Source organism: Grammomys surdaster, unplaced genomic scaffold (genome assembly GCF_004785775.1).
Source record: "Grammomys surdaster isolate TR1022 unplaced genomic scaffold, NIH_TR_1.0 126124, whole genome shotgun sequence".
NCBI classification, from domain to species: Eukaryota; Metazoa; Chordata; class Mammalia; order Rodentia; family Muridae; genus Grammomys; species Grammomys surdaster.
Window position 1 is genome coordinate 1,518,864 of NW_021620932.1, and position 26,959 is coordinate 1,545,822.

Consider the following 26,959-nt stretch of genomic DNA (forward strand, 5'->3'; position numbering starts at 1 on the left):
ATCAATTAAGAGAATGCCTCATAGACTTGCTCACAGGCCAATCTGATGGAGGGATTCTCTCATTTGGAGATTTGTCAGTTTGTGTCAACCTGACAAAGGAACTAGTCAAACCACTTTTAGAAATGAGCTCTCTTCCTCTCAGGGGAACCACTTAGGGTTCCAGGATACAACAGACCAGCTCAGCCGCAGCCCTTCTCCATGATTCATCTCATCTGCCCTTGTTTTGTGAGGCTGTAGCCCAGGCTGTCCTCTGGAATTGTGAGTGGGCACCGCCATGGCAGACAGCTGGAGCAGTCACTAGAGCCTCCTCGTGTACAAGGATAAGCTACATGGACACTCCAGCCTTTAAGGCAATTGGCACTTCTGGTCTGGAAGGGGAGAAATGATTTCTGCAATGTTTCAGAAAAAAAGTTCATTGGTCCACTAGTAAACAATTTAAAAAATGTGTCACTGATACACAATTTCATGATAAGATCACAATTACAGCAATGAAAAACAAGGCTGGTGTAAAAGCAACAGTCATCTCTCTGGCCAGTTACAGACCAGTCCAGGCTGGTCTTGAACTTGTGATCCTTTTCCTCTGCCTCTCAAGTGCTGAGATTATTGATGTGGCCAACTGTACCTGGCTAAAAGGTTTGAATTGTATTTGTTAAAATATGGCCTATTGGCTTTCAATTTTTAATTACTTCAATTGTATTTTTTCTACTTTTCAAATTTATTCTTACAACGTGGGGCAATATACGTTTTGAGTACATGGTGTTGAGAGGGAGATGATATTGGGAAGATACTGGGGGAGTTGGAATAGGGGGTAATTACCCTTAAGATACATACATATACATTTATATGTATATATAATTTTCAAAGATTAAATAAAATATTTGACTGAAAATATTTTTTTAAATATAATATATTCTGATCAGTGTTTCTCCTCTCCTATCTCCTCCCCGAAAATATTAGTTGGAAATTTTTAAGACTTAGAAAAAAAAGCAACTACGTACCGTGACACAGTGGTTATAATCCCAGCACTTGCAATGAAGGTTCAGGGTCAGGAGTTCAAGGCCCCCTTTGGGTATATAGAGAGTTCAAGGCCGGTAGGAGCCACATGAGGTCATGTCTCAAGCAAGCAAGCAAAATGATAACAGGAAACAGGGAAAGGAAAAAGATGAGTTCTAGGCTTTGCAGAATGACACATATGGATGTGGAGAGAACACTTAGATAATTATGGCTTACATTTTAAGTCCTAGGTACCTTGCGCATACAGTAATGATACAGCACGTGAGTATCATCAGATTCAGGTCCCCAAATGGTATGTGAGAAAGATTGATGACCACCTGGGACAGCAGCATTAGGGGGTAATGGAACCTTCAAGATGTGGGGTCTGGTAGAAGTAAGCGACATCACTGAGGGAGGACTTGATGGGCTACAGACGTGGCTGAGGCTCTCCGCCTCCTTGGCCATAACGAGATGAGTCACGTGACCACCATGGAGGGCTTGGCCCTACCACGGGCCCAAAGACAATGGTGCCAACTGAGAGCACCAAATCTGCCTGCCCAAGCAAACTTTCCTTCCTCTAAGAGATGTATGTCCTCAGGTATTTTGTCACAGTAAACTTGTGACAGAAACTGCTGGGGTAGTTTAGGGAGGAATGTGTGCTGGTGTGTTCACCACCTGAGTTGGGAAGGGAATGAAATACGTGTATAAAACTCAAGCGCTGAAATCTTTCATTTCCAGTGAGAATTGGATACATCACTAGGAACTTGTTATTCCCTCTCCTCACACTAAATAACAACGAACCCCATTTGTTCCTAGCTCTGCCTACTCCAAAGCAGTATTACTAATGCTCAGAATACTCCATGTTCTGGATTTCATAAGCTGCATCCTCGTAGCACCATTTAGCTAGATTTTATTTCCTTCCTCTTTTCATTTCCTTTCCGCCCTTCCTTTCTTTCCTTTTTTTCGATAGGGACGCATATATATATATATATATATATATATATATATCCCAGGTTAACCGTGAATTGATGAAGTAGCTGAGGATGACCTTGAATTCCTGACCCTCTTTCCTCCATCTTCAGAGCGCTGGGAAGCCGGCCGTCTTACCAAGCCTGATTTACGCACTGGGTGGGGCTAGAACTCAGGACTTTGTGCATGCTAGGCAACCACTATCACCGAGTTACCCACACTAGCTCACCATTTCTGGATTTTGTTTTTGTCTCTCTGAAGGGTGGAAATTACATCTGACCTGAAGATTTGATTCGTGCTAATTTAAAAATTTTATTTTTGCCAAGATGCTTACAGGTATTGTTTCCTAGTTCAATTCTATCAGGCTAAGAGGCACATCATTTCTGGTCATATCCATCATTTCTGGTCGTATCCGTTTTAGTGATGGTAATAGGACTGACCGGGAGTCAGGTGATACAGATTCTCTGTGTTATCTTTTATCTAATTGCTTTGGCATTCCTAGTGATAGTCACCCAGATCAATTACTTTGTCGGCATTCGGTAGATTGTGATTACCTCCGGTACTTTCTCCTCTTTTTGAAAGGCATCCTCCGGGAGTAAAATAGTTAACTGCACATTTTAAAGAGGTGTAATTTAAGTCACAGTGGCACATGCCTGTAATTCCAGCAACTGGGAGGTGAAGGCAAAAGGAGTTCAAGGGTAGCCTCGGCTAAGCCAGCCTGGTTTACATGAGACTCTGTTGGAAAAAAAAAGTTACAATTTAGGGGCTGGGGATGTAACCCAGAGGCGCAGGGCTTGTCTACCTGTTCGGAACCCTGTTCATCCCATGGCTGCCGCCTCAAACATGTACCATGTAATGAGCACTGATTATTTAATACTGACAAAACCATCATCATAATCAACATAGTGATTCTGTCTCTCCAAGATATCCCTTTACTCTTTTATATATTTGGAAATATTCATTCATTCATTGTTTTTTAAAAAAACCCCACAAAGAAATCAGGATTGTGGTTGGAACAGTTGCTCAGCAGTTATGAACATTGACTGCTCTTGCAGGGGACTGAGGTTTGGTTTCCAGCTGACAATTTTCATAACTCCAGTTCTAGGGGGATATTACACCTTCTTCTGAACTCTATGATTAGACGGCATGCGTGTGTTGCACGTACCTGCACTGAGGCAAATCACTAATCAAATGTAAAACAAACAAAAAAACTCAACATTTTGTGAGGTAGACCAGTGGAGCTTAGGACTTGGGTCCTGAGGGTTGGGTCTAATGAAGGAAATATGGGGAAGGGTCAGGAATGACTATTAGTCATTAGTCACAGCGACAGGTAGGTTGTATTGTTTCTTGAACAGGGAACACTAAAGGATAAACTTGGAGAGTTCACTTCGAACCTGTTTAAGTTTTAGGACCAGTGTACACAGCAGCAGAAGTGCCAAATAGGCAGGTGTTAAAAGGAACAGCTAGGATCAGCTCAGAAACTATATATTAATTACAGAATGGTAAGAGAAAAGGCTCATGGGAGAGAAGTGCTGAACGATTCTGATATTTTACGGTTGTATAGAGGAGGAGAGAGAAGCTGTTGTGCGTGGAAATGCACACCTGTAATCCCAGCACTCCGGAGGCAGAGGGAGCAGCATGGTTGCAAAGTTTGGCAGTCCTTATCTACAGAGGGATTTCCAGACTAGGCAGGGCCATGCAGCTAAAGCCAGTCTTAAAACAAAGGAAGAAACAAAAGAAGATGGTACCCCTGCCCAGAGAATGGCATTTCTGAGTTTAAAGCCGAAGACTGGCCTATGGACTCAAACCAAACAAAAGCTGCCCCCTGAGGACTCCTGGTGGCTACCTGACTGGAAGTGTCCAGTGATCTCTAAGCCTCAGGATACCTTTCTCGGAAGCTCTAGTTATTCATTAAATTAAAGCAAAGTACTATTACAGCTATTTTCCTCTGTACATATGGCTAGCCTATCCAATAGCGATAGAAAGTTATAACCACTTTTTTTTTTTTGAGACCTAGTCTTGCCTGTCTCAGCTTCCTAAGTTGGACAATAAAACACATTATCATCATTAGGATGAAAAAAAACCTGGATATTTCAGACACGAACAGCTTTTTATTTGGTTCTGTTTGTTGTTTCCTGTTGGACACACAGGGTCTCATTGCACAGCCTCTGGCTTGGCGACCTGGGACTTACTGTGTAAATCAGGCTGGTCTCTAATTTGCAATGTTCTGAGATTATAGGTGCTCATTACCACGCTTAGCCTCTTGAAAATAAAATTAAAAATACTTTAAGTAGACAAGGCCTCACTATGTTGCCAAGAGAATCATCTGGGCTCAAGCCATCATCCTGCTTCAGTCTTCCTCCTTCTCCTCCTCTTCTTCTTCCTCTTCCTCCTCTTCCTCCTCCCCCTCCCCCCTCTTCCTCCTCCTCCTCCTCCTCCTCCTCCTCCTCCTCCTCCATCTCTTCCTTTTTTCTTACTGTCTGTAACTCTAGGGAATTGAATGTCCCTTTTTGTCCTTCATGAACCCAAAGCACACATGTGATTCACAGACATAAAAAAACCATTTATATAATATAAACATATAACTAAAAAAAAACCCTGACTAGTATGAACACTGAATTTAGAACATTTTGGGGTCACTAAATAATGGCTCTTCTTTTAAGGAATTACCAACTTGAAAATGATTAAGAATGAACTCCTTCCATTTGAGATATCCCTGTTCTTTGTTTTCTTGGGATGAGGGTCTTGCCATGTTGGCCAGGCACATCTAGAACTAGCTAGATCAAAGACCATCCTTTCTCAGCTTTCCTAGTAGCAGAGATTAAAGGCATGTACTGCTATACCAGGTTTGTGGAGTAATTTTTCAGTGTTTTGAGAAAAGGGTAACCCTAATTCATATAGGTGAGGCTGGTCTCAGACTCACACTGTAGCCCAAAGTGGGCTGGAACTCCCTAATGTACCTTAGGCTGACTTTGAAACTGATTCCCATGCCTCATCTCCCAGGTACTTGGGTTACAGACCTGCACCACACCTGGTTTAGGTGATGCTGGGAAGCCGGGGCCGCCTGGATGCTAGGCAGGCACACAACCAAGCTACATCCACAGCCCATCCTTCAAATCTGCAGAACTAGATCTGCTTGCTACCCATGAATCTGTCATGACCTAATACACTAATACTGTGTGTGGGCCCATATGTACTCTGCAGCCACCAAAGAGTGATCAAGATGTTTTTTAGCTGGGCTTGGTGGTACATACCTATAATCCTAGCACTCTGGGAACTGAGACAGGAGGATTTTAAGTCTAACAATATCTGTACCTGATGGCTCAAGCCCATTGTCCTAGCACAAGGCAAAAGAATCACAAGCTGGAAGCCAGCCTAGCTTACAACGTGAAACCAGTCTTAAAAAGCAAACAACTAAAAAGGACTCAAAGCCTTTCTCCCGTGGTTTCTGGCCCATCGAGAGTGGGAGGCCTGGAAGGAAGATTATAGGAAGCCCTGCACTGCACGGAGCAGGATGGTGACACTCGCACTCAGTTCAAACCCGTCTAGTTTCCCATCTTCTACGTTTTCACATTTATTTACTTATTAGTGTGTGTACATGCCAGTGCACACGTGTGAAGGTCAGAGGACAACCTGTGGGGGTAGGTTCTCTACTTTGACCATGTGCATTCCAGGGACCGAACTCAGGGCATCAGACTTGGCAGCAAGCAGCTTTACCTGCTGAACCATCTCTCTGAACCTCAACTCTACTTTTTTTTTTTTTTTTTTTTTTTTTTGGTTTTTTGAGACAGGGTTTCTCTGTATAGTCCTGGCTGTCCTGGAACTCACTCTGTAGACCAGGCTGGCCTCGAACTCAGAAATCCGCCTGCCTCTGCCTCCCGAGTGCTGGGATTAAAGGCGTGCGCCACCACCACCCGGCTCAACTCTACTTTTTAATGTTGGGCCATTAATTTACTCTAATTTACCTGCTCTCTCCCGGAGAGCATGCAGGCATGCTCTTTTAAAGATTTATTTATTTTATGTATGTTTGTGTATGTATGTATGTATGTATGCATGCATGCATGTATGTATGCATTTAATGTACACTGTCCCTGTCTTCAGACACACCAGAAGAGGGTATCGGATCCCATTACTGATGGCTGTGAGCCACCGTGTGGTTGCTGGGGATTGAACTCAGGACCTCTGGAAGAGTTAAGTGTTCTTAACCACAGAGCCATCTCTCCAGCCTGAAGCCATGCTCCTGACAGTGTTGTCTTTCTGCAAGTCCATCTTTCTCTTTTAGGATCCCTTCATTTTTTATACAGTGTGTTTTGCTCACTTGTCTGCTCCACAGCCAGGTGCCCCAGGACTCATGGGACCCCCTGGAGCTGCAGTTTTGGATGGCTGTGAGCTGTCAAATGGGTGTTGCAAATCCAATCTGGGTGCTCTGCAACAACAACTGCTCTTACCTGCCAGGCCCTTGTTGCTGTCTTAACTCTCCGGCTCCAACTGAGACTACAATCTCTTTATTAAGCTCCTTAAAGCAAGCCAACGGAAGGGAACGTAAAACAAAAAATAAAGATGGGGTGGGGGCGGAGCTCAGCTGGTAGCACTCACAGAGCCTTGGGGTCCAGCCCTACCACCACCAAGCAGGATTTGGTGGTGAACACAAGTAATCCTAGACTAGGGAGGTAGAGATGGGAACATCAGAAATTCAGAGTCATTTCTATTTCTCATTCCGTAGCGTTTGAGGCCAGCTTGGGACACGCAAAAACCAAAACCAATCAACCAAAAGACAAAGGCAAAAACCAAAACCAACCAACCAAAAGTCCCAATGATAACCTCATAATCCAGTAGTTCTCAACCTGTTCTCTCTTTGAGGGGACAGGTTGACGAATCCTTTCACAGCGATCACCTGAGACTTCTGGAGAACAGATATTTACATTACAATACACAACACTAGCTAAACTACAGTTACACCATCGTAAAGATAATTGTATGGCTCTGGGGTCACCACATGATGAGGAGCTGTATTAAAGGGCCTGCATTAGAAAGGCTGAGAACTACTGCCTAATTAAGGAGGCAATGTGAAGACTACCTTCAGAACTTGGGTTTGTGGCCAACCTGGGCTACGAGTTACCCCTGCCAGCATGTCTATTTGTCTATTTTTCTCTCTCTCTCTCTCTCTCTCTCTCTCTCTCTCTCTCTCTCTCTCTCTCTCAGCTCAAATGGTGCTGACATATGCTAGTTTATCATATTAATATTCTAGGTATCCAATGTGAAATTATGTTGCTATTTGACCTGACAGGAAATTGGAAGAATAACAAAATTTCCCAAACAGAAGTTCTCTTTGCTTTAATCCTTACAAAAGAAGAAAGGAAACTGACAGTAATCATCTGAGTATCATGGTGCTGGACTTTCATGCAGAGCCTTGTACTGCTTCACTGAGATACACTTCCAGCCCCCAAATTAACTTGGAAATAAGACCGATCTGTTTTTTGTTTTGTCTGTTCTGGTTTTTGATAACAAGGTCTTTGTAGCCCAGGCTGGAATCCTGCTGCGTCCACCTCCCAAGTGCTTTCTGCTTCCTTCAGTCTTCCTGACTGAAGCATTCATTCAGTTGAATGCTTGTCTAGGATGCATGAGGTCCTGGCTGGGTTCAATCCCCAACCTGAGGTGGGAAAAAGTACAAAGTCTTTACTTTGTTGTAATCTTGCCTTTGGACAAATCTTTCTGTTTATGTCTAACTGTGACTTGTGGGTGGGTGATATAACATAGTGGTGGGATATTTGTCTAACAAGTTCACCTCCATAGGTTCCACTCCGAGTCTGTTCTTTCTTGGCTGTTCCAGCTCCTCCTCTATGGTACTGGACTTGAATACTTATAAGATGTTAAGTCCCAACTCTACCACCGCCATACACACATCCCAGACTTCTCCCTTTCAATCACACAGGTGCTGGGATTTTAGGCATACTGCCATTCCTAGGGGAACATATATGGCAAGTCAGAACCCATTATATTACTTCCTTTCCCACTGAACAGCTATGTGGTTGACACTGCTCCATGACAAACAATGACACAACTTTATAGCAAACTGAACAAACGTCAATGGAAAAGCAGAATCCTGCCAGATTTTACTGGCTAATGAGAATATGAAATATATGAAAAAAAAAAAACTCATAAAACACCAAAACTGACTCCACCTTGGTATTTGTCCACCACTGTAGGGTGTTAGAAACATTCTACAGTAGACTTTACAAAAGACTCCTTAATACACCTTTAATCTCAGCACTGAAAACTCTGTGAGTTCAAAGCCAGCCTGGTCTACACAGTGAGTTCCAGAATAGCTAAGGCTACACAGTGAGACCCTGTCTCTAACAACAATAAGCAAAAAAAAACAACACAATCCCCCCAAATGAAAAAACTTAATATATAGTTTATTACTTTACCAATGTTAGTGTGTTGGCTGTGTGGATACAGGTGCATGCGTGTCACGGTGGGTGTCCTGAAGGGGCCAGAGGAGCCTTCAGGAGTTAGCTCCCTTCCTCCTGCATCTGGGTCCTGGTTTGGAACTCAGATCATTAAGTTTGCAGTCACTGAGCCATTTCAATGGCCCCAAAAATGATTTTTAGTGTGAGAGATGCCAGGGGTTAGGGTATTTTTATGATAATATGTAATCTCACAATTTATATAGTTCAGAAAGCTTACTCACCAAAATACTTAGAAGCCAAACCTTTAAGAAATGAATACAGAGCTAAACTGAGAATTCTCATTAGAGGAAGCACTTAAAGAAATGTTCAAAGTCCTTAGTCATCAGAGAAATGCAATTCAAAACAACTCAGAGGTTCCATCTTACACCCATCAGAATGGCTAAGATCAAAATCTCAAGAGACAGCACATGCTGGTGAGGAAGAGGAGAAAGGGGAACACACCTCCACTGCTGCTGGGAGTGCAAACTGGTACAACCACTTTGGAAATCAATTTGGTGGTTTCTCAGAATACTGGGAATAGTCCTACCTCAAGACCCAGGTATACCCCAGGTATACCACTCCTGGACATATACCAAATGATGCTCCACCATCCCCCAAAGACACTTATACAACTATGTCCCTTTTTTTTTTTTTTTTTTTTGGTTTTTCGAGACAAGGTTTCTCTGTGTAGCCCTGGCTGTCCTGGAACTCACTCTGTAGACCAGGCTAGCCTCGAACTCTCGAACTCAGAAATCCACCTGCCTCTGCTTCCCAAGTGCTGGGATTAAAGGCGTGCGCCACCACTGCCTGGCCACAACTATGTCCATAGCAGCTTTATTCATAATAGGAACTGGAAACAACCTAGATGTCCCTCAACTGAAGAATGAATAAGAAAGTGTCGTATGTCTGCACAATGGAATACTATTCAGCTATTAAAAACAAAGACATCCTGAATTTTGCAGGAAGATGGATAGAACTTGAGAATATCATCCTGAGTGAGGTATCTCAGACCCAAAAGGACATTCATAGTATGTACTCACTGATAAGTGCTTATAAGTGGATATTAGCCATAAAATATAGGTACCATGCTACACCCCACAAACCCAAAGAAGCTAAACAAGAAGGAGGGCACAAGTGAGGAAACTTGAATCTAAGTTAGAAGGGGGAATAAGGGTTGGAGAGATGGCTCAGTGGTTAAGAGCACTGACTGCTTTTCTGGAGGTCCTGAGTTCAATTCCCAGCAACTAAGTGGTGGCTCACAACCATCTGTAATGGGATCTGATGCCCTTTTCTGGTGTGTCTGAAGCTACACTGTATTCATATACATAAAATAAATATTTAAAAAAAGAAGGGGGAATAGACCAGTTATAAGAGGGAGATGGAGGGAGAGAACAGGGTGGGAGAGGGGATGGGGAAGGGAGTGAGGAAGTTCAGGACCAGGTATGGGGAGGGACAGGAGAGATGGCCAGATGGCCATGAAAATGAATGGAAATCTGCAACTGACAAGGGTGGGGAGGTGGGGGGCATGTCCAGGACGAGTCTGAGACCTGGGATAAGGGAGGCACCCAAGAATCAACAGGGTTAACCTTAGCTGTGACTCACAGTATTGGGGATATGGAACTTGAAAAGGCTACCTCCTGTAGCCAAGCAGGAACCCCAGTGGAGCGATAGGGACACCAATCTACCCACAAAACTTTCTACCACAAATTTATCCTGTCTACAAGAAATGCAGGCACTGGGGAGGGAGCAGAGACTGAGGAATGGCCAATCAATAGCCCAATTTGAGATCCATCCCATGGGCAAGCACCGATCTCTGACATTGTGCTTACAGACAGGACTCTAGCATGGGTGTCCTCTGAGAGGCTCCATCCAGTACCTGACTCAAACATACAGAACAGCTTGGGGACTCTTATGAAGAATAGAAGGAGGGACAGTGGGTCTCTAAAGAGACAAGAACTCCACAGGAAGACCATCAGGGTCAACTAACCCCGGGCTCTCAGAAACTGAACCACCAACCAAAGAGCATAGATGGGCTGGACCTAGGCCTCCCCGTACACATGTAGCAGATGTCCAGCTTGGTCTACATGTGGATCTTGAACAACTGGAGCCGGGGCTATCCCAAAAGCCTGTATGTGGGATATTTTTTCCAGCTGGGCTACCTTGTCTGGCCTTAGTGGGAAAGGATGAGCCTAGCCTCCCAGAGGCTTGATGTGTCACAGTAGGAGGTATACTCAGGGAGGCCCCAACCTGTTCCGAGGAGAAGAGGAAGGGGGAGTGGGGGGAAGGATTGTGGAGGGGGTGACCAGGAGGGGAGCAATGAGTGGGACGTAAAGTGAATACGTAAAAACTATACAATCTAGTCAGGAGATAGAAGACATTTATTTTATAACAAAATACATAAAACCACATAAAGTATATGACCATTTATACTTTATATGTTGAGTATACTAAAATTTGTTAATTTACCATTAGTTAAAATAAACATTAAGTTACTTATATTTGAAAATATCAAGTACATGATTGAAATGAACCTTTCTCCCCACCAGACACAGCACTTCAGGAGTACATGATAACACAGGCCCACTCCAATGAGAGCTGAGGGCCTGGCTGGTGCGGCGTTGATGGAGGGGCCTGGCTGGGTTAGGCTCCAGCTCTCTGCAACACCAAACACTAAGCCTTCATCTTTTGATTCTTAGGCCATTCTTGTGCTTCCTTTTTAGTCTGAAAAGGAAAAAGAAGAAGAGTCTATTAAATAAAGTGATCCCAAGGAGGAGGTGACTCAGAGGACTGCACACCTACCTGGGGTATCTTGTGTACGCTAGACAAAACCCAAGTCTCTTTAATTCATGCAACTATCATGCATGTGACACAGCACTTTTAGGTTAGGGTTGCTGAGTCCTTTATACAAAAATGAGCACCTACTTAGTTGATGTGGGGGTCTTTTCCTGCTTTGAGCTTCAGGTGGTAGTGCAACAGGCAATTCATGGCCACCTAAGCCAGCACAGCCCCTGACTTCCCAGCTCCTTGTCTCAAGCCCAAGCTTAACAGGGAAACTCAAACAGGAAGAGTGAGAGAGAACTTGAGAGTGGGAAGAGTTCCAAGAGAGGGCTGTCACTGTGCTGCCTTTTCTGAGGGCCTCTATGGTTCTGGAATTGGATGGAAACTGAGATCATCTTTATTGAGATTGGGTGAGATATGGGCTGAGCTGGTAAGGAGACCACAGGCCTGTACAAGCTCCCCTGCCTCAACAGGAAAGTTAACAATCTATTGCAGAGGAGGAGCTACTGTCCAGGCACACCAAGGCTCTGGCTGGCTTTGAACTCATTTAGCCAAAGAAGATCTTGAATTCATAATCTTGCATCAATTTCCTGAGTGCTGGGATTACTGGGAACACGTGTCAGTCCTTCCAATCTGATTTCAGTTATTTAGACTTTGTTTAGCACAGGTTTTAGTACACAGCAAAACCAAAGGGCAGGCATAGATATCCGCCCCCCGCCCCATTGCAACACATGATGGTCTTGAACTCTAGCCGAAGATGGCATTAAACCACCGACCCTACAGCCGTCTCCTAACTGTTCAGATTATCCACATGAGCTACTGTACCCTGTTTATGCAATGCAAAAACCCTGGACTTCTTGAGTGCTTGGCAAGTACTCTCCCAGTGAGCTACCCCTTCTCCATACCCACATCCTTCACCACAGTGGCACATCTGTTACAGCTGCTGAAGGCCAGAGTGTCTGTTAGAGTCACTGCTGATACAAATGCTTTGGTTTTGGGCAAATATCTAAAGATATGAATATTACAATATAGTATTATACAGAATAATTTCAGTGCCCATAAGACATGCTCATGGGAGAGAATGGTCTATGTTTTTCTTATCATGTTTCTGGCTAGTTTTTGGTACTTAGCATTATTAGGACTGGCTATGTAGGTTAGGTTGTGAGTTATTCCCAATTGGCTTTAAACCAGCAAGCCCCAGAGGACCCTGAACTTCTGATACGCCTGTCTCCATTTCCCAAGTGCTGAAAATGTGGTTTGCTCTCCCATATCTGATTTATGTGACACTCGAGATGGAACCCAGGGCTTCCTGAATGCTAGGTAAACACTCCAACTAAATCAATCAAGTGAGTTACATTCTCAACCCCCAAACTTGGAATTGTTCCTAATTTTTGAAAAAGATATTGGAGAATTGATATAATTTCATTCTTAAAGGTTTGGTAGAATTTACCAGTTAAATCAATTGGGTCTAGTTTTTGTTATTTTGAGATAGGGTTTCTCTATATAGCCTTGGCTGTCCTACGTGTGTAGACCATGCTGGTCTTGAACTCAGAGATCCACCTGCCTCTGCCTCCCAAATACTGGGCTTAAAGGTGTGTGTCACCACTGCCTGGCATTATTGTTTTGATAGATATAAGTCAATTCACATTTAAAAAGACTTATCTTTATTATTCTCCATTTTGTATATGTGTGCTTATGTGTAGATATGTGCACTTGAGTGTAGGATCACCTGGAGCTGGAGGTACAGATGGCTGTGAGCCACCTGACTAGGGTACTGGGAACCGATCTTGGTTCTTATGCTGAGTCATCTCTTCTGCTAGTTTCTGATTAGGTTTATTAATAGGAAGCAGAGAGGGTTTGCAGGTGCAGAGAGGGAGAAGGTGGGTATAATTCCCTTTTCTTTTTGTCTGGTTATAGTTTGATAATAGCTAAAGTCCATGACTACAACAGCAGTTTCCACAGAAAGTCCATCATCTCTTACGCCCTTCTGAGTCCTGGGAATGGTTATAGCATTGGAAATCCTGTCTGTTTTATCACTTGGTTTCCATGTGCTTGTAGCAGCAGTTCTCTCAGACTGTGGCATGTCCCCTTAAGGGGCTTTGTAGTCCCCCTCATAGGGTTGTTAGGAGAGTAAATGGCACAATGCATAAACACTTAAACCTCAAACGAGGTACCCCACAGTCCCCTTTGTCCCTCTCTTCTGCTTTTTTGAGACAGTTTGCTGTTAAGATGAGACTGGTCTGTAACTGGTGGTCATCCTGTCTCAAGCCTCAGTTCAAAGTCACCCCTACTCTAGCAGGCCTGCTCTGGACCTCAGGATTTCTTTTAGTGCTCATGAAGCCTGTACGAGTGTTACTGCTATTGAGATAGAGTTTCACATAGCCCATGCAGGCCTCCAGTTAGCTATGATGTTGGACTGGTGATGTACCCAGTACTTGGAAAGCAGAGGTAGGAAGACCAAGAGCCAAAATGGACACATAGTGAATTCAAGGCCAGCCTGTGCCACACTGGACCATATCTTCCTTCCACAGGAAGTGCGACAAGAACTAGCCGTGTAGCTGAGGCTGGTTTTGAGATGCTGATCCTCATGCCCTCAGTTCCTAAGTGCTAGGATTACAGTACAGCCGCCATGCTGTGTCAAGGACTGATTCTAGGGCTTCCTGAATGCGAGGCAAGTGCTCTACCAACTGAGCCACATAGCCAGCCCCAAGCCTTAGTACTTAACTAAATCATTACAGTCGTTTACTTGAATCATCTACTTAATAAGCTGTGCATTCTCTGTGGGAAGTCATAAACTGATGTTCAATGAAGGGTGGTTTAATGAACAAACATATCTCTACTGTTAACTTTTAATCTAAATGTGATCTGTAATAATCAGAGTATTTGGCAGCAGGTCTCTATCTATGTAAGACCACGTGTTGACACTGGATAAAATTGGATATTAATTAATTGGATTAAAAATTTGGATATCCAATTAATATTTCTTAAAAAAAAACCTTTAAAGGTGAAGCAGATTGTTTTGGAACTTTTTCTGATTGGGATTCAAGTCAAGCTTTAAAGATTACATTTTAAAATAATTTCTGTGTATTGTTGACATTTGATAAGTATTAGAAAGAACTTAATTTTAAACTTATTTCTTGTAAACTTTTTTTTCCCCCAGTTTTTCTAGACAGGATTTCTCCATGTTGAAGGAAACCCTGGCTGCCCTGACTCACTTTATAGACCTGGCTGGCTTCGAACTCACAGAGATCCATCTGCCTCTGCCTCTCGAGTCCTGTGATCAAAGGCATGCACCACCACGCCCAGCTTTAAATTTTTTCTATACAAACATTTTTCTCCATATCTTGTTTCTGTTTGTTTGTTTTTTGAGATAGGGTTAATGGTGCATTTCTTTAATTCCAGCAATTAGAAGGCAGAGACGGGTGGATCTCTCAGAGTTCCAGGCTTGGATGATCTATACAGATTTTCAGACCAGCAAAATCTACAAAGTGAGATCCTGTCTTAAAAGGGGGTAAACAAAATAAAAAAAGAAAGAAAAGCCATCCGGGCCGGGCGGTGGTGGCGCACGCCTTTAATCCCAGCACTTGGGAGGCAGAGGCAGGTGGATTTCTGAGTTCAAGGCTAGCCTGGTCTACAGAGTGAGTTCCAGGACAGCCAGGACTACACAGAGAAACCCTGTCTCGAAAAACCAAAAAAAAAAAAAAAGAAAAAGAAAAGAAAAAAAGAAAAGCCATCCCTCCATGCATGCATCCATCCCTCCATCCATCTATCATCCCTCCATCCATCCATCCATTCGACAGTGCAGCTCCAGCTCCCTGCACCCCCTTTATCTCTACTTCCATTGGTTGGATCGCATTACCCTACCTTCCCTAACCGTTCCCATGGGGAGGGTCTGTCATCTCCTCCAGTCTGTTTCTATACCTGCCAATTCTCCTGCTTCAGTATATTGTGAATTTCTCTTGAATTATGAAACAGATAATCCTGTTTCTGCTTCCCAGGGGCTGGGATACAACCATGAACCACCATGTCCAGTTGAGACTATTTTTTTTAAGAGATATAACCTACATGAATGAATCTTGAAGACACTACATTGAGTGAAATAATCCAGAAAGGTAAATCTAAATCAGATAAGTTCCTGTGAGCAGAGAGTCGATGATGGTTACCGATGGCTGGGGGAGAGGGAAGGGAGTTATTTAATGGTCTAGAGCTCCAGTCCTGCAGAATGGAAATACTCAGAGGTTTGTCTTACAAGGTTGTATATACTTAACACTACTAAACTATACATGTACAATGGTTAAGATGGCAGAATGTACATTCTGTATTACAACAGAGAAAAAAGGAAAATGTAAGTTTAAAAAAAAAACACCTTGAGAGATGGGCTTGAGGACACGTACGTGTAATGCCAGCATTAGGAGGCTGAGGCAGGAGGATCAATAAGAGCTCAAGGCTACAGGCTGAGGATGCAGCTCTTGTTGAGCTTGCCTAACATACACAAAGCCCTTTGTTTGAGCCCAGCACCAGGTAAATCCGAGTGGCAGTGTACCCACAATCTCAGCACCTGGCTGACAGAGACACCCAAGGCTATCCTCTACACAAGTGTCAGGCCACCCTTGGACCCCTACGACTTTGGAGATGGGTGAGAATGTATTATTTCCTGATAGTTACATAAACTGTTATATCAGTTATGTGTTTTGCTATATATTTTTTATTCTATAGCCTTCTATACTTAACAGGAAAGATGTTTTTACTTGGAATACTACCATTTAAAAATTCCCCCAAGGCCTAGGCAGTGGTGGCTTATGTTTTTAATCCCAGCAGTTGGGAGGTGGAGGCAGGTGGATCTCTGAGTTCAAGGCCAGCCTCATCCAGAGAGTGAGTTTCAGGACAGCACTATGTGCAGAGAAGCCCTGTGTGAGAAGAACAGAGACTGTCCACGTGGTGAGTGACAGGCTCATGCCTGCCATCCTAGCACTGCGGCAGGAGCTTTGCTAAGAGTTTGAGGCTGCTCTCCACAGTGAGTGTAAGGCTACCCTGACTATAAAATGACACTATCTTAAAAACCAAAATACCCAGCTGGAGAAACCGCTCATCGGTTAAGAGCACTGACTGCTATTCCACAGGTCCTGAGTTAAATTCCCAACAACATGGTGGCTCAAAACCGTCTGTAATGGGATCTGATGCCCTCTTCTGGTGTGTCTGAAGACAGCTACAGTGTACTCATATACATTAAATAAACAAATGAATAAATAATAAATCTGAAAAAAAAAAGAAATACCAAACCAATCCAAGGCAAACCAAGCTAAGCCTCCTCAGTACTATATATGGGGCAGGATGGTGAGCTCCCATTCCCACAGATCTTGGGCAGGTGCTCAAGCATCACCTTTTCAGGAGGCTAGACCTTCTCAACCCTCACCCTCCTTCCTGTTTTGTTTCTCTCTACGGAATACACCATGCTTTCACACCCTATATAGTTTACTATGAGTCTTGCAGGCAAGGTCTCACTATGGAGCCTAGACTCCTTGAACTGGCAAGCCTCCTACCTCTGTCTTCTGAGTGCTGGGATCATAGCACATCAGGCCTAGCTCTTTACCACAGCTCTGAATTTTGGGCAAACCCAGGGCCTGGTGCATGCTGGGTCAATGCTCTACCACTGAGCTCCACCCCTGCCTGTGTTAGACACACAAAAGCTCATAAATGTAAGGAGTTAGTGTGCAATGTCTCAGTATGTAATTTATAATATTCAAATCAGAGCGAATCCCTTAAAATATTTGTGGTGAAAGAAGAAACTTCCGTTGACTTATAGTCCATCTCCATCTGGAGCATAAGCAGGGGTTCCAAAGCACTGGCCTATACTATCCCTCAGCACAAGGAATGCAGGCATGCAGCCTGGATCTGCCACAGCAGACACTGCTCAGTCCTCTGTGAGTCTGAGCATGAGGTCTGAGAGGTGATGCACAGTGCTTCTCCCAGGTCATATCAAAGACCGTACAGGACAACAGGGCTACATCATGGCTGTAACTAAACCAGGAAGCAAGGTTCTTCACCAGAAAGACAATGTACACCTCTAAGGAACAGTCAAACAGGAAGGCACACAAGTAACACATTCAGTTGTATGAAGTTTAACTCATTTTTATTTAGATCCTACATAGCACTGGCCAGCCTGGAATCTGTGGCAATCTTCTTGCCTCTGCCTCCCAATTGTTGGCATAAAAATTGGGACTACATTGCATTCAAACTCAGTTATCACCCACAGATATGTATGTTGGGGCCTTCCATGAGTGAACTGTTTTCTTCTGATAGGGTTTGTGTGTGTGTGTGTATGTTTGTAACCTAAGCTGACCTTGAACTTGTGATCAGGTTGCACTCCTGTTGCAATTGCAATGACAGGTATGTATCATCATATCTAGCTATTGGGAAACGTCTGCCTTTGCTCATATAGTAATTATAATTTATGCTACCTAGAATTACATTAGGATTGAACATATGATTTCTCATCTACCGAGGATCTTATTCTCATTGGCTACTACCAAAATGTGAACAAATGCCAAGAAAATTATGGTGGTTTTGATAGGTTGATTTGACTCATAAAATGAGGAAGTCTTCATTTCCAGATAGTTTGTCTAGTGACGTGTTATTACTAGTGTATTAGCAAAGCTTTAACTTCGAGAAATTATTTTGGAGTGGATTATCAGTTTTTAATCTATTATCAACTCTTGATTAGTATGAAGTGATGAGTATAACATGGACCACGGATTGACAGGAATGCCCATAGTCTGTATATGGGTTAGATACTGAATTAGATATTTTAATAGAAACAAACAAGATAAAGAAATATAAGCACATTACAATAGAGTGAGTGTGGCACACAACGGCAAGTTACTCAATGTTGGACCCTTTAAAAACTTTTCGAACTCTGAACAGACCGTGGATAACATTTTTGGGCATCATGATTCAGATATACAAGCAGCTACTCTTTATTTTGGTAATCCCATCTTTAGATAAACAGTGGTATCTCTTTCATTCTACTATCCTAAACAGTTTTTGGCCCTTCAGCCCATACAGTGGTGCTGTGTGTAACTAAGTTTGATATGCCTCCTTCAGTTATTAACACAATTAACCTTTTAAGTAAGAAGAGTCCCTGGCCCCTGCCCAAAGAGAGTTTCTGAGATCCACTGCCCCTGCCTACTGAGTGCTGGGATTAAAGGCATGTGCAGTCACTGCCTGGCAGAGTCCTTATTTTAAATTCACCACTCACATAAGTTCTTTCAGATGAAGCCAATTTCCATTTATTTATGTATGTAACATCACTGAGGCATACTTAATGATTATCTTTTATTACTGTGAACACTGCTTTAATTATTATGTGCTTGCGCTTGCTTAAGCTAATTATATTTATAATTTTATAGAGAAACAGTACAAATTAATAAAAATACTTTAATTGGTACAATGTTAACAGGTCCCAAAGTAAACCACTCCACATTTTGTAAGACACTCAGAGAGCTGCTGTGAAAACACATGACCAGATTACCTGGAGCCCTACCAGAAGTAACTCATTAGTCCCAGGGGGATTGTGGAGCCGATCAATTGATAAGACAAAAACCTTTGTGTCATCTAGAGGTAGCCAGCTAAGGCACGAATCTCTAACTAGGGGATTCTAACACACTGAGCAAGTTTGTTAAAATGAGCAGGAAGAGTGACTGATAAAAGCAGACAAAGTAAGCCTGCTGGATTACTCTTGGCATCCAGAAAAAGAGCTGGAGATTAAGACTCTATTAGTGTTTAACCAGCACAACTTCTAAGGAAGAAAAAGACTGTATTTAGTAGACATAATTACTCTGTTTTCCAAAATGCTACGGGCTAGGACACAAATATGGATTTCTAAGTCTTCATAGGTAGAGCCCAACTTCAGGGAGTTCCAGTTGGTCTGGGTTTATATGGACAACACATGAGACTGTTGAGACTGTCTGGGATCATTCGCCCCTTACTCCCTCATCCCAGCATCACTCAGAAATGTATTTCAAAGAATTTAACACTAAACTATATATGGAAGAGGCTACAGTAGTATTTCTGACTTTAGAAATAAAAATTAAATCGTTCTTTTTTTTTTTTCAGCTAGGTTCTCTCATTTTGTAGTCTAGGCTGGTCTGAAATTCACTATGTAACTCATGGTGGCCTCAAACTTAAGGCAAGCCTTCTGCCTCAGCCTCGCAAGTGCTGAGAACACAGGGAGATTATCATGCCCAACTGAGCTGCAGGCTTCTGAGAGAGAGGTATCCATTGGGAACTGCTAGTTGCACAGGCACTGCTAAGTCTAGTTTGCAGATGGCGCTCACTTTCCAGAGCTTAGTTCTCTACTGAGTATTAATACTGGTTTAAGAGCTACTTAGACAAGCAAACTGGAGAGATAAAGAACTGATGTCTTCACTGACAGCAAGTGTATACACTTAGAAAATGGATTAATAAAGTTATTGCTAGACCTCTGCATAATACTATCCAAATTAGCTTAAAACAAATATGATTGAGAAGAAAAAATGTATTTAGTGAGAAGTAGAGATTAAAATTCTAAATATCTTTAGCTGTACTTACAAACAGCGTTGGTTTAGGTATAAATATATTATCTTCATGTTCTCTTGGCATGTTCAAAGTCTTTGCTTGATTTTCTGTCCCACTTTTTGATTCCATTTTGGTAAGAAGTAAGTTGTTCTCAGAATGTTTATTACACATACTAGTGATGATCTGCTTCATAGCTGCAAATTCCTGTTGATGTATGAAAACAAGAAAACAAGAAGTATGATTCTGGCAGTCAGACTAATAATGATTGACATTAAAGCATTGCTTTCTATAAGTACAGGAAATATTTAAATAATTATGTCATATGTAAGTTGTGAAAGTAAAACATTAATGTCTAACAATAATGCATATAATTCTTAAAATAGTAAATATGACATTACTTTTAGCATTGCAACTAACTTTTTTGTTTGTTTGGAGACAGGGTTTCTTTGTATAAGAGCCCTGGGTGTTCTTAAACTCACTCTGTATACCAGGCTGATCTTGGACTCAGAGATCTCCCTGCCTCTGCCTCCCAAGTGCTAGGTACAACACAATGGGGTTTAATTTGCTAGTGGCTGCTAGTTTTTCTGCATATGAGAGTCACACATGGAGGTTGAACAAATAGCCCATGATGTGTGTGTGTGTGTCACAGGTACAGTGACACAATTGCTGTGGAATGCATCCGGACTTCTACCGCAGTGTTCTGCAGACTTTTGTTGAGTAGATGGGTTAATTATTCTTTAATTGCTAGAAATAAAACCCAGGCCTTGTGCATGGCAGGCAGTCAGCCTGATGATGCTCTCCTTCCTCTTCTGCCATCTATTACCTCGTGAAGTCCAAAGTGAAGAGGGCAGAGAGAGAACACAGAAGAGTTCCCATGACCATGACTTCAGTCAGTCAGTTTAATGCAGCTTTAGCCCTTCGGTAGCTCGGGATTCCTGGGGCCTTTTACAAATGGTAAATGGAGCTGGCTAGCATTGCCATTTCTAGTTTTTCCAGTCCTGGAGATTGAGTCCAGGGCCTTGTGTATGCCAGACCCAAGTACTTTACCACTGAGCTATACCCCACCCTGTCAAGCTGCCTTTCCAAAATATTTATTTCTTTACTTATTTGAGACAAGTGCTATGCTATGTAATCATTACTTTGTAGCCCAGGATAGCATGGAACTCAAGACAGTCCCATTGCCTCAGGCATCACACTGTTGGGGTTTTAAGCACTCGTAACTTGGATTTTAGTTTGCCTTTTGAAAAATTAATTATGCTGAACTCTTTGAAGAATTTAGAGTGAAATTTGCAACCGAATCCTTTCAAGCCTATTATTTTCTTCACAGACAAACACTGGCTAGTGGATGCTTATGCTTACTAAAAATGATACCTGGGGAAATGGTGAGCTACCGTATTTATCTGTAGACTAATGGTGGGCTCTGCTCTAGGTAATTCATGCCAACACACAAACTCAGGGCAATAGAAGGATGCCCTGCTCCCTGCTAGTGATCTGTTTATAGACGTCAGCGCTGTGGCAGAGCAAGTCCCTACAGGCCTCTCTTTTCTGGCTGTCATTAGTTCTATTTAGAACCACCTAGCTGGAGTAGATATTTTAAAACAGACTGTGGCGTTTGAGCCATGCTGCCTTACTAACTCCAGGGCCAGGGGAGGAGCTGGAACCCACAGTGCTGGAGTCCTTCCTTTCTCCTTTCTGCAGTGCCACCAATGTCTTGTCTAAAACATACAAGACCGTGTGTGAACACAGTCACAATGGTTTGGGCCATTATGAGGCCCATTTTGCTTTCAAGATTGTCTTATTTAATTTACTGTAAAGAATGCAGCACTGATTTGATGTTTAGCGTATTCAGTTGCAACAGATTTTATTTTATTGTTTTTTTTTTTTTTTCCTTTGACAAGGTCTCTGGTAGCCCAGGCTGACCTCTAATTTTCTTTGTAGGCGAGGATGATTTTGGACTTTTGATCCCTCTGAATGCTGGAATTACAGGCTTGTACCACGTGCTTATGTGGTTATGTGTTTACGGACAGCGCCCAGGGCTTTGTGTAGCCAGGCAAGCTTTTTACCAAGTAAGTTACAACCTCAGCCTCATGGTACAGCTGAGCTTTTGCACTACTTAATGGGAAAGGGGAAAATGATGTTTTCCTAGTCTATCAAAACCACATAGTTTCTCTTTTGCTTTTGCTGGTGTATACAGAAGCAGGTTCAAGAAACACATTTTCCTTGATGTTGATCAGAAGATTAGAAGGGAGATTAATGTCTTTGTTTCATCTAGACTATGATTACCACAATTTGGGAAGCTAAGATCACAGTGCCACTTTCATCTGAGAGCATAAACAATATTAACATGGTCTCTGAAATGCAGAATGAACACTTTAAAAGCAGCCACATTTGGTAAAATTCCTATTAGGATCACATTGCTATTGTGCACACCAGAATAATGCTTACAAGGTATTTCTCAGCTCTCTCATTTTTGGCTTATATGCTGAGCTCTTAAGATATTAATATAAATATATTAACATATAGCAACACAAATGCTTATATTACTTGAATGTATACATATAATATATAATGTTTATTTCAAGTAAAGTCTCACTACATAACCTTGTTTGGGCTGGAACTTGCTATGTAGAACAGGCTGATGTTGAACTCACAGATAGCCCTCTGACTCTGCATTAAAATTTATTTATGCCGGGCGGTGGTGGCGCACGACTTTAATCCCAGCACTTGGGAGGCAGAGGCAGGCGGATTTCTGAGTTCAAGGCCAGCCTGGTCTACAGAGTGAGTTCCAGGACAACCAGGGCTACACAGAGAAACCCTGTCTCGAAAACAAACAAACAAACAAACAAATTATTTATTTATGTATTTATTGTTTGTTTGTTTAGTGTGTGCATGTGTATGTATACACTAGAGGACATGCTTATGCCATGGTTTGTGTGTGACGGTCAGAGGAAGAGCATTCTGTCTGTCAGCTGTGAATATTTGCTTTGTGCCGTAACATTTCTTCTAGGTCCTTATAGTTTCTAATTTATGAATGAAGTACAGTTTACATGGTTTCTTTTGGATGTTAGGGGCTGTTTGACAGAATGACAAGATTCATCTGAAAAAAGACAGTTGAAATTATGTATGTGTATATATGTACATATATATACATACATACATACATATATATCTTTATTATTTATTTTTAAATATATATCACCATTTGTGTGTGCACAATGATCTTTCTAGCAGGTCTCACTCTAGGGCTATCATGAAGAATGCAGAAGTCTTCCCAAAAAGTGAGTGTCCCTTCATTCTGTCTAATTGTAGCTTATTTTTGGCTGAAGATTAATTCAGAAAGTCATTTCCAAAAATTAAAAAAAAAATCTGTCTTTCTGGTATGTAAAGTACATAAAATGATTATAATTATGAGAATGAATGAGGCATTCACTACATTAACAAATGAAGAACTATTTGATTATAGAAATAAAACCAAGGCTAAATCCAAGATAAAACAAAACAAAAACCCTATATTGTGAGCTGGTATGGCAGCAACCCGGAACACTTCCGATGCTAAGGAAGGAAGACTGAGAACTAAAAGCCAGCCTGAGGCACCTTTGGAGACCCCTCCCTGCCCCCACACGAACACCCCTGTCGCCTAGTCTTCTAGATCGGCAGCAGCGTGAGAGCTAAGGAGCTGTTATGACATGACTGGTGACGGTGACTGTTACTGCCCAATCTGAGAAACTGCTCTCTTGAGCCCTGCAGTACACATCTTGGTCATTACTATTGTGGATTCACAGAGTGGTGGCATGTTAGCACAGCTCAACTGCTGAGCAGCTGCCTAATGGTATTGCATAGCTGATGCCAATAAATTGCTCAAAGTTGTAAACTCTGCAAAGATGTTGGCAAGGGGACACATAGATAGCATTTCTCGATGAAAATAGCTCTGACAATTATAATGCAAACTATGTGCTCCCCTGGAGTACAAGGAAGTGCTTTTATATATGAGCAAAAACATGTCAGGACCATAGATAGGCCAGACAATTCTGTACATCTTTAGCTTTAGGTTATACAGGTAGAAATCAATCTGGCTTTAAGTCAAGAACATACTTTGCATAAAGTTCATTTAAAGGTATATTTTAAAATACATTATACATTTTTAGTTACTTGGTTTTTTGAGGCAGGGTCTTTCTAGGTAACCGTGGAGGGTCTCACACTCACAGTGTAGCCCAGGCTAGATTTAAACTTGTGGCAATCATTCTGCCTCAGCTTCAGTATCTCCAGTGTTGGGATTACAGTTGTGAACCATCACGCCTTCTTTTAAAAGGAAAGCATTTTGCTTTAGAAAACTTCAAAGACAAAAAAGGGGCCCAGCTGGCCATAGTGGTGCATGCTTTTAATCTAAGCAATTGAGAGGCAGAAGCAGATGGATCTCTGTGAGTTCAAGGCTAGCCTGGTCTATATAGCAAGTTCCAGGACACCAGAGCTATGTAGTGAGACTCTATCTCAAACCCAAATAACCAAACCAAACCAAACCACAAAACACCAAACAGCTGGGCGGTGGTGGCGCACGCCTTTAATCCCAGCACTCGGGAGGCAGAGGCAGGCGGATTTCTGAGTTCGAGGCCAGCCTGGTCTACAGAGTGAGTTCCAGGACAGCCCGGGCTATACAGAGAAACCCTGTCTCGAAAAACCAAAAAAAAAAAAAAAACACCAAACAACAAACCTATCAACAATCAAAGAAGCAACCAAAAAGAAATAAAAAGAAGAAACTGGGCCAGAAAGATGGCTCAGTGGGTAAAGTGACTTGCTGCTAAGCCAAAGGACCTACATTTGACTCAAAAGATCTGCATGGTGGAAGGAGACAACCAGTTCCCACAACTTGCCCTCTGACCTCCACACAGTGACGGTGTCCCCACACAAAATAAATACAGAATTAAAAAAAAAATTAAAAGGGGCTGGAGAGATGGCTCAAAGATTAAGACTTCCAGCTGCTCTTCTAGAGGACCCAGATTCAATTCCCAGCACCCACATGGTGGCTCATAAGGATCTGTAACTCCAGTCCCAGGGGGTCTGACTCCCTCTTCTGACCTCCATGGATACAGCACATGCAAGTAGTTCCTAGACATATATGTAGGCAAAGCACCCATACTCGCAAACATTTTAAAAGGAAGTGAAGAGCGTAGCATGCTGGCTAGTTGGGTAATTTTTTGGCCAACTTGACACAAGCTAGAGTTACTATGAGGACTACTGAAGAGAAGAGTTGGGAAAATTCCTGTACCAGACTGACCTATGGGCAATCCTGTGGGATACTGTTTTTAAAAGGTGGTGATTGATGTGAGAGGGCCTAGTCCATTATGAGTGGAGCCAAAGTCAGGGCACAGTGGCCACAGGCTGTATAAAGAAGCAGGGTGAGCAATGCTGTAAGTGGCCTTCTGTCATTCTCTGCACTCAGTTCCTGCCTGCAGAGTCTTCTGACTTCCCTGGACGATGGGGTAAGACCTGAGAGTTGTAAGCGGAAATCAACCCTTTCTTCCACTAGTTGCTTTTGGGTATGGAGTTTTATTACAGCAATAGTAGAGTATCTAATACATATATAGCACACTGAATTCTCTATTTACTACTTAACTTTGACACTGCTTATCATTGTATCAATTACTTACTAATTTATTCACTTATGGTGGGGGACCATGCATGCATGCATGCGTGTGCATGTGTGTATGTGTGCACCTTGAGATAAGTTTCTTTATCTGCATGTACCAGGCTAGGAGGCCTGCAAGCTTCTGGGGATTTTCCCAGTCTCTGCCTCCACCTTGCAGCAGGAGCCCTGGATGACAGAATGTTCACAGGTTCGGGGGCTTCAACTAAGGTCCTTCTGCTAAAGCAACATGTGCTGTACCTCCTGAGCCATGTCTCTAGCCACTATCTCTTTTGTTTTTTTCAAGGCAGGACTTCACATACTGGCTTGCTGCTCAGTGTATGGTCCAGGCTGGTGGGGAACTTGGGGCGATACTGCTTCAGACATCTGAACGTGAAGCTCTCAGGGCCAGATTTCAATACTATTTTTTCGAAGCTTTATTGAACCAGATTTCACATGCTACATAATTTTTTTATTTAAAATGTTCAGAAGTTTGTAGGAAATCCTTAGGTTACAATGGATGACTTAGTGTTTTTCAACCTCACAAAGGTGTGCAAGTGGTAAGATTTCAGTATACTATTCTCAATTCTGAATCTGACATGCGACATAACTTCTTCCTTCTCTCTACCACCTCTCCCTTTCTCCCCAACTCCTTGTAGACAAGGCTATCCTGGGATTAGCTATGTGGCCCAGAATGGCCTAGAACTTACAATCCTCTTCCCACTGCTGCCTCCTGAGTGTTGGGATTCCAGGCAAGCAGCACCATGCCTGGTGACAGGCACTGAGTCTTCAGTGATAGCGGGCACTGGCTGTGAGCTGCAGCTCTCAGCCGGCTGTGCAGGGTGGGTGTGTGCTTTACAGTCCTCAGCACAATGTGCTGTCAGTGTTCGTGGAGAGAACTCACAGTCACTGTCTTCTGCACTTTCAGTCTAGTACTAACCTAAGTACTTGAGTGGCCAGTGCGACGGCTCAGTGGGTAAAGGTGCTGCTTCCGATGGAGCTTAGCAACTTGAGTTCAGGCTTGGGATTTACATGGTGGAAGGAGAGAACTGACTCCTGCAAACTGTCTACTAACGTCCACATGCATGCCCTGGCAAGTGCATGTGCACACACACACACACACACACACACACACACACACACACACACACACAGCATGAGATAATCAACACTTTAATACAGAATAGGCTTTATGATAATTTTGTACAATGTTCTTAGAACATTTAAAGTTAGCAACCTTGAATGTTTGATACATTATTTTCTTTTTTTTTTGAAACTTTTAAAAAATAATTTATTTATTTTTTTCAAATCTTAATTCATTCACACAGGGATTATAAACACAGAAAGGCAGGACATGGGGAAGGGGTGACACTGGAGCGTGGGTGTTCCGGGGGAATACAGATATCTTTTAGAACAGGGTATTGGCTGGGTGTAGGTTCAGGGGACAGATCACTATGACTCTGCCTATGATTCACTGGTCCTTATCTAAGTTGGTATTAACTGTCAAGGCTACCTATTTACAAGGTCTATGACTACTCAGCCTGGTAAATTTCCATGAAAACTGCCTGTTTACAATAGCTTATAGCCATCTGTTTCA

The 26,959-nt window shown here is 42.5% G+C and overlaps 1 protein-coding gene across 4 annotated transcripts in view; it reads right to left on the bottom strand.

The window, feature by feature from the left end:
* Window positions 1–10,948: 10,948 nt before the first annotated feature.
* Pibf1 (progesterone immunomodulatory binding factor 1) overlaps window positions 10,949–26,959 on the bottom strand; it is a 148,099-nt gene continuing 132,088 nt past the window's right edge. For 3 of the 4 annotated variants that reach the window (XM_028756571.1, XM_028756572.1, XM_028756570.1), the window contains 2 exons: window positions 19,776–19,946; window positions 10,949–11,132 (listed from right to left, as the gene is read on the bottom strand). In XM_028756571.1, coding sequence (XP_028612404.1) covers window positions 11,082–11,132; window positions 19,776–19,946 — 222 coding nt within the window. In that variant the 3' untranslated portion in view covers window positions 10,949–11,081. Of the gene's footprint in view, window positions 11,133–19,775; window positions 19,947–26,959 lie in introns of those variants that run through there. The other variant, XM_028756573.1, reaches the window with a different exon arrangement.